We start from the raw sequence: 8,598 nt of genomic DNA, 5'->3' as shown, positions 1-8,598 counted from the left end.
GTTACTCATCAGCCTACTCGCCCAGCAATTGCCAGGCAAGATACGCCCACATTTTACAAGAGATGGATAGAGAACAAACTTGGGGGGGGGGGGGGGGGGGGGAAAAAAGCAATTTTTCATACAATCAGCTGATAATCTGGGATGTTATGGTCTGAAATGCACGAATTTCAAAATGGACCACAATATTCGAGATAAAGATATATATTTTAAGTTTCATCCAAATCGGATCAAAATTGTGACCTCTAGAGGGTTCAACAACCTCAATATGAAAATGTGAGCATATAAAAATTAAAAGACAAAATCGATTTTTATTGTTTTATTTGATATTGAAATTATATGAAGCATTTGGATAAAATGTTTATATTGTGACCCATTGACACTAACCTTGGATAAAATCAGATATTTGACAATATAACAACCTTTATATAGCACAATCCAGATGTAATATTTATAACTTATGATGGTATAAAACAAGAGATGATCTAAAAGTTAAGATGCTAGAAAATAGTCGAGGTAAACATTAGACAAATAAAACTCCACATGAACAATATTTTTTTTTTTATGAAAGTTTTGTCAGCTATACTATACCAGATCGGACCAAATATATGGTGTATAAACCATTAACATTTTTTGCAGATTTGACAATTCATGCAAATAAATTGAATGCATTTTAGTGTTCAACAAAAATACCCAAACTTCTGTGGCCATATTCACAAAAAAATAAAACTTATCTTAAGAATGAATCCTTTTCATTGGCCAAGACCTAAAATTTGTACCGATTTTAAATTTTAACCAATGAAAAGCCTGCATCCTTAAAATGTTTTAGTTAAGTTTTTGTGAATAAGGCTCCTGGTCAACAATAAAAATCATAAGATTGAGAAATGGAGACGGTAATTTTAATGACGAGTTCTATTTGTCTAAAGAACTTATAAGAGAGGAAAATAAAGGGAGAGCAAGAAAAACATGAAAAAAGGGAGAGCAAGAAAAACATGAAAAAAAGGAATAACAAGATATGTTGATTAAGATTATAACAAAAATAAAATGGATTTATGCCGATATATAAATAATACTGGGATAATATTCACGCTAAAAAAAAAAATATAGTGGAATTCATTTTTCATTCATAATAATGGCCCCGGGAAGGAATTTTACACCAAACAAGAACATGGTCCTTTGGTTCATTTATAGTTTGTTTAACTTTGGCTTCAAATTTTAAAAATAATTTGGACAGTTTTTTATACAACCAAATTCTGATATATAAAAAAAACAAAATAAGGATATTTTTAAGAAAATAAATTTTGACATTGCGTGTTCATTTTGCTGGATTTTAATTACGTTTTTGGTTATTTCAATATTTTAAGCTGCTTCCTCATCTTCTTCTTCGTCAAATTCTCCCTCTTCTTCAGCTGTTGCATCCTGGTATTGTTGATATTCCGAGACCAGATCGTTCATGTTGGACTCGGCCTCGGTAAATTCCATCTCATCCATACCTTCACCAGTATACCAATGGAGGAAAGCCTTTCGCCTGAACATAGCAGTAAACTGTTCAGAAATTCGCTTGAACAATTCTTGGATAGCGGTGCTGTTGCCAATGAAGGTGGCAGACATCTTTAGACCTCTGGGAGGGATATCGCAGACGGCGGTCTTCACGTTGTTAGGGATCCATTCAACGAAGTAACTGCTGTTCTTGTTCTGGACGTTCAACATCTGTTCATCAACCTCCTTCATGGACATACGACCTCTGAACATGGCAGCAACTGTCAAGTATCTACCATGACGGGGATCGCAGGCAGCCATCATGTTCTTGGCATCAAACATCTGCTGGGTGAGCTCGGGCACTGTAAGAGCTCTGTACTGCTGACTACCTCGTGATGTAAGGGGAGCGAATCCAGGCATAAAGAAATGCAGACGTGGGAAGGGCACCATATTGACGGCAAGTTTACGTAGATCAGCATTAAGTTGACCAGGGAATCGTAGACATGTGGTCACTCCAGACATGGTGGCCGATACCAGATGATTCAAATCACCGTATGTAGGCGTGGTCAGTTTCAAGGTACGGAAACAGATATCGTAGAGAGCCTCATTATCAATACAGTAGGTTTCATCTGTATTTTCAACCAATTGATGGACAGATAGTGTGGCGTTGTAAGGTTCGACAACTGTATCAGATACCTGAAATTAACACAAAAGTTAAACATTTTAAAACTTTCACTGCTAAATAAGTTGATATGTTTATATGGGAAGGTCAAGTACAGAAATCTTTGGTTAGCCATGTGGTCACAAACATATGTTTAACACATAAAAAAGGAGAATTAACATGGGGATACCCCTATTACTATAAATATTGTCCAGGCCTAGGGATACCCCTGTTACTATAAATATAGATCCAGTTTCCTAAATTTTATATTCAAGCAAATGGGTAAAAATATCACTGTTTAAATTTGATGCCAAATGAGGATGTACCAGCAAGTGGACCACAATATTTCATCCAAGAGGAATTACTACACATACTTAACGTATCAACTAATCAGACATCAATCCTACTAGAACTGATAAATCATAACAGTTATCTGAAGAGTCGTTGCAGAAAAATAGGACGTTAAAACCCATAATTTCATTTATTATCTGGTCTGACATTGAGGGTTGAAGTTTGGTAGTAAGAATTAATTAAGTGAAATTGTGTCAATGTAAAATATAATTTTCTTGGGTTATTTTATTTACCTTGGGTGATGGTACCACGGAAAATGTGTTCATAATTCTATCTGGGTATTCTTCTCGGATTTTACTGATGAGGAGAGTTCCCATACCGGAACCAGTTCCTCCACCTAGGGAATGTGTGAGTTGAAAACCTTGGAGACAGTCACAGCTCTCGGCCTCCTTCCTCACGACGTCCAGTACGGAATCCACCAGCTCAGCTCCCTCTGTATAATGACCTTTAGCCCAGTTATTACCAGCTCCAGACTGTCCAAATACAAAGTTATCTGGTCGGAAGATCTGACCAAATGGACCGGAACGAACAGAGTCCATGGTTCCTGGTTCCAGATCAACCAGAACCGCACGGGGTACATATTTACCTCCTGAAACAACCAAATAATAAATATTTAATTTCTTAAAGATACATTATGTAAGATTTAGATAAAGAGCTAGCCATTCTTGCTATAATATTTTGAGAATAGATAATGGAAAATGAATAATTTGAAAATTTCATTCAAATTACTTTATTGCGCGCTAAGATATTAGCCTTTGCGGGATTGACAAGACGTGTGCAATAATTTCATCCCCCGTACCGGTTGAACGAAGCCAAGTCTCGCTCTTCCCTTTTTAGCTTAATCAAAATATGACTGAACTCTGTAATATTAAAGAAATCTGATGTCATCTAGAGTTCATTATGGCCTGGATACGTTAATTAATGTCTAATTAATAATTTAGAAAACATTTCAGGCTTAAAGACCTACAATAGGCAGATATAGATAGCTCTTGCATAATGTATATTTTCTTAAATTATTTGTGCATGTGGCCATATTAATTTGTTATATCATTATTTGAGCATGTGATCATAATTTCAGCGAATGCTTGACAAAAACAGGACAGCATATTGAGAATCCAGCTTTTCTGGTCTCTGCAGCTAGGGCTGGGCACCGACCGGTATATCGTGAGAACATCATCGGTGATTTTATCATATCAGACTTAATCACTTATTTATGTGACTATCTGGTTTTAGACATATTTCAATTTTCAAGGCTAGTTTTGAAAACCAAGTAATTCTTGGGCCTATTCCTGTTAGTGTTAGTATAAATAGTAATATTATTAGACCTGGTTGGATAAGCTTATTGATTTTTCATGTAATTACCTGTGGCTTCGTTGTAATAAACATTGATTCTTTCCAACTGTAAATCAGAATCACCATGGTAAGTACCTGTTGGGTCAATACCATGCTCATCAGAAATAACTTCCCAAAACTGAAATACAGAAGATCATATTGAAACACTCATGGGGAATGGCCAAAGAACCCAAACAAGACAATGGCGGATGGGAGGGTTAGTTACTTTCTTGCAAAAAAAGCTGCTCAGTGTGTTTTACAAAATGCTAGCCCTTTGAGTTAGTGTACTCTACTAGTACTATGGACATGGTAATTCATTGGTATGTAAATTGTAATGTGAATGGTCGACTCTCTTATCCCTAACCATTGTATATTGTCCATTCTTCTATACAATACTCAATAGCCCTACTGTTGGCGCGTTACGATGTAAGCTTACCGGTCATGGAGGTGTGAGTTAGTGGGCAGATTCTGATATCTATACAAAGTCAATGAGTACAGTTAATCTATCATCTATGACAATCTTATTCAAATTCAGTATATTTTTATTAGTGGGACTCGGAAGGGGGGGGGGGTAGCTTACTGTCAAAGTGGAATACTTGCACTTTTAAAGTAAAGAGATGACATTTGTTAACAAAATTGCTGATCTTGCCAAATGCTAATTAATACACTTATTAATTTAAAATTTAATCTTGGTTAAATCAGATAATAATAGATATAGAAAATTATCTTTAAAGTTTTAACCAGAGATGGACAGGTCAGACGACAACTCAGTATATTAATAATGTGAAAGTGGCTTGACTCCACAGCCCAATCACAGGAAACCTTCGCAGTATCCCCCGCGTCCAATTTTCAATTTTCTGACGGTTAGAATTAATTTATCGATCGTCCCTGATCGGCCGGATGCATGAGCTGGTATTTGCGCCGAAAAGATTGAACTCAAAAAATTCATTTAGAAATCTACAAGCGATCAAACATAACAGATCCGGATCGCCAAATTTCTCTAGACATGACAATGTCAATAGTCTAATCGGTGTAAATTAAAGTATAATTTATTGTGTATTACAATTACGAATTTAAAATGGCGGTAAATTAACGCGCGTGCAGAGACGATTTTCTTTAATGAGCAGTCTGAATCTCTGCAGCTTCCTGAAAAAGACAAATTCATCAGTTAAATCAACCTGGCGCTTTCTATAATACCTTTGCTCCAATTTGGTTGCCACATTGGCCGGCTTGCATATGAACAATTTCTCTCATCTTGTCTGTTACGGCTGAGCTGTGAACTACGAATCAGCTACTTGACTGTTGAATTTCAACTGACACTGTGCCGGTTAACCTCGTTTTTTAAATAAATAACACGTGATCAATGACGCATGACTCCCTAGTAACACTGCAAGATAAAACCTGCCTTCGTTGCTAACGAAGCTTTGGTGCGCTTTAAGTCTGATTTATGGGTGATCTGATTATCTGATCAAGCTTATTAGAATAAATTAAATTAATTAATGTGATTGAGTGGAGTCTACGCAACGACCGAAAATAAATTCTGTCTGTATTTTAAAATAAAACACAAAATTCAAACGTTCACAGTACAAGTGATCGTAAATTGGATCTTTTAATATAAAAAAAATCAAAATAAAATAATTATGTAGGCCTAAGCCAATTATTTTAACACGAAAAATATGTAGGCTACCTGTTTTTGTTTAGTTCCTGTTTATAGTTCCTACACCGGATTCAAGTGAAAAAATAAAGCACCAGTTATGTGATTTATAACATCCGAGAATCTAGTTATGGGACTTTTTAAAAAAATGTCAAAATTCCAAGGCACCAAAAACTAAGAAGATAAGTTTCTCGAAATACAAATTTTAATACTTTAATACAATAGAAATAAACATAAGGTTGCAAAACAGAAATATGCAAGCTAAAGGACATTTGCAAATATGAAAATTATTATAATTTTTTAACATTCGGGCCAAAACAATTCCTTCCTGTTACCAACGAATCATCTGCGTAAAAAAAACAAAAAAGTATTTATTTCTAAATTTATTTCACTTTTATTGGGATATTCTGTAATAGTTCTTCTCATTTATCCAAAAATTACTTTGACAATAAAGAAATAAAATACTTTTTCGTGTTGATAACTATCTGCATTGTCATAAAATTACCGTTGGAATTAGCTTTGATTTTAATTAATTCTTTCATCAAAGAGAAATTTTAATTAAAATATCCTTCTTATGTTTGATGTATCTTGATGATTTATTCAAATGCATTATGACAATGATTGTTCCTGTATGATAATTATTATAAAGCTTTTAATGAGCAGTAACAGGATAGATTTTGTGGTAACAGTAAAGAACAAAAAAGTAACAGTATAGAACAATGCTACTGAATTGTTTACCATTAACATATAAAAACATGAAAGATGAGAAATGATAGGCACTGGCATATCTTAGTCAGTATTGAAATAAAATAGAAATCTAAAACCGTTCTTAGTTGTTTACAACATGAGTAATGTAATGCAATTCTTTGCTGCAGTAACATGAAAGAAAACATAGTAACGGGAAAGAATTCTAGTTGTTCATCTTCGTTTACTCTGTTTATCTTCATCTACTCTGTTCATCATCTTCATCTACTCTCTGTTCATCTTCACTTTTTTTGTTTGTAACAGGATATTTATGCGTACCGAGCAAAGGCTTAGCGTTGTGTAAAATATTTGATAAAGCTATAAAATGAATCAGAATTAACACACGGTCAAAAATTCAACAACAAAAACAAACCAATTTATGAAAAAGTTCACATTTTCAGAAAAATGCCACCGACGAACAAAGACTTTAAAGTTGGCCGGTGACGCCATTGGTTGCGCCGATACAATATACATGTACATAGGCTATACATAAAACATATCACAGTTAAACAAGAAACAACAACGTTTCCAATATCATCAACATCCCAAAAGAAAAAATTGAGTTATCTAATAAAATGGCATCAGTTTTTATTTAAAGCGATAATTTCATATTTTCTAAGAAAGTCAAAACATAATTATTTCTATGTCTTTTTCTCAATAGGTTGTCAACTCACTATTATACGATCATAGGTATTATTCTCCCTCTTAAAAATCCTTTGACCCCGGAAATAATAACACAATTACCTCCCATGAGCTATCTTCAAACGTTTGAATTTAAAGTTGAAAATGATATTTTTGCCAATTTCTCAACTGGTAATAGTGAATTATAGGATTAACAGGATTATTATATAACAAGGTAGGACTGTTTATAGATATCATATATTTTAAGGCTTTATTTTAATAAATTTTAAAAATATAACTTAAAGATATGAAATTGCAGCTTTAAATTACCAAATCTAATAAAAATAACATTCAGTTTGTTTTTTTGCTTTTTTTAAATTATCTAATACAATGGACATTCAGTTTTTATTTAAACATACATAAGGCAAGAGCTAAATCTGCCTATTGCCGGTCTTTCTTTAGGCCTGAAATGTTTTCTAAATTATTAATTAGACATTAAACAACTGATCCAGGCCTTTATTAACTCTCGATGGCATCGCATTTCTCCGATATTATATAAATTAGAACGGTTCAGCGATATTTTGATTTAATTTAAAAATGGAGGAGCGAGACTTTGCTTCGAACAACCAGTACGGTGGTTGAAATTATTGCACACGTCTTGTCAAACTTTCAAAGGCTAATATCTTCGCTCGCAATAGAATAATTTGAATTAAATTTTCAAATTATTCATTTTACATTATCTACTTTCGAACTATTATAACAAGAATGGCTAGCTCTTTATCTAAATCTTACATAATGTATCTTTAATACAATAGGATACAGGGTGTGATTTTAAAATACAATAATTGTGTTGTCCGAGAACGTCTCGTGATATGCCAGCCTGGTGATGCAAATAAGCCAATAAATATTTCGAGGTATGCTTCGGTAACCAAAAAAACAAAACAAAAACAAATTATAAATTTACACATATCTATATATCTTGAATAATCTCCATTTTAAAATTATTTAATCAAAGAATTGATCATTTTTTAAAATCGAATGACTTCAATGCTCTTTAGTAATCTCTATGAAGATGGCTACACAGGATAAGTGATGATTAACTAGTAAATTTAGTTTCAAGAGAATATGTATAAATGACCATTTTGTCTTCAATTGAGACTTTCAGTAACTTTTTGGTATACAACTTTGTGATTTTATCCATAATTACGCCTCCAAATGTAATTAAATCAATCTGCCAGGACAACAAAACATCGTTTTGGTGCAACCACAAGTTCTGAAAAATTTGTGATTGGAAAAATTGCACATAACTATCCAATACAACCCGGAAAATTACGTGTTGTGATTCAAAGGAAAGAGGTGAGTAGGCCTACTAATTAATCAACTGATTAGATAATTCCTTAATAGATGTTAGATATGTATTAAATAGATGTCCAAGTAAATTATGTATTTTATATCATATTTTGTATTATGTATAACTGTCTATGTAAAAATACGTATTAAATTAATGTTTATGTAATGTAGATATTTATATTATGCTATATTTAAGTAATATTATTTGATACATAATATAACAAATTTTTTGGGCCGTTACGACCAAATTGTTTGGCTGTTACGACCAAATATTTTGACCGTTATGAAGTAGGACCCGCACTTGCCAAACCTGGTAGTACCTGTTATGTCCATAACCCCGATTATCTCCCCTTGTAAAGAGTTGTCTCACTTGAACAAAACCTCTCGTTTTAGAGAGATTAAAATCAGT

The 8,598-nt window shown here is 33.4% G+C and overlaps 1 protein-coding gene across 1 annotated transcript; it reads right to left on the bottom strand.

Moving 5' to 3' along the window:
• Positions 1–301: 301 nt before the first annotated feature.
• LOC126812146 (tubulin beta chain) lies at positions 302–5,159 on the bottom strand. The gene is made up of 4 exons (XM_050538433.2): positions 5,018–5,159; positions 3,851–3,959; positions 2,722–3,077; positions 302–2,172 (listed from the first exon to the last, which is right to left on the bottom strand). The coding sequence occupies exons 1-4, from the start codon at positions 5,072–5,074 to the stop codon at positions 1,357–1,359; spliced, it is 1,338 nt and encodes a 445-aa protein (XP_050394390.1). The 5' UTR covers positions 5,075–5,159; the 3' UTR covers positions 302–1,356.
• Positions 5,160–8,598: the final 3,439 nt, after the last annotated feature.

This window comes from Patella vulgata, chromosome 1 (genome assembly GCF_932274485.2).
Source record: "Patella vulgata chromosome 1, xgPatVulg1.2, whole genome shotgun sequence".
Classification (NCBI taxonomy): domain Eukaryota; kingdom Metazoa; phylum Mollusca; class Gastropoda; family Patellidae; genus Patella; species Patella vulgata.
The sequence above is the reverse complement of the archived record's forward strand: the minus strand, read 5'-3'. Positions and strand labels throughout refer to the sequence as shown.

What these genes read in the sequence shown, in the direction of transcription:
- LOC126812146 (XM_050538433.2), bottom strand. Translation starts at nt 5,074, where the DNA reads ATGAGAGAAATTGTTCATATGCAAGCCGGCCAATGTGGCAACCAAATT. An exon ending in GCAACCAAATTGGAGCAAAG is followed by an intron (nt 3,960 to 5,017) that starts GTATTATAGAAA and finishes TCTGTATTTCAG; the next exon opens with TTTTGGGAAGTTATTTCTGA. An exon ending in TTATTACAACGAAGCCACAG is followed by an intron (nt 3,078 to 3,850) that starts GTAATTACATGA and finishes TGGTTGTTTCAG; the next exon opens with GAGGTAAATATGTACCCCGT.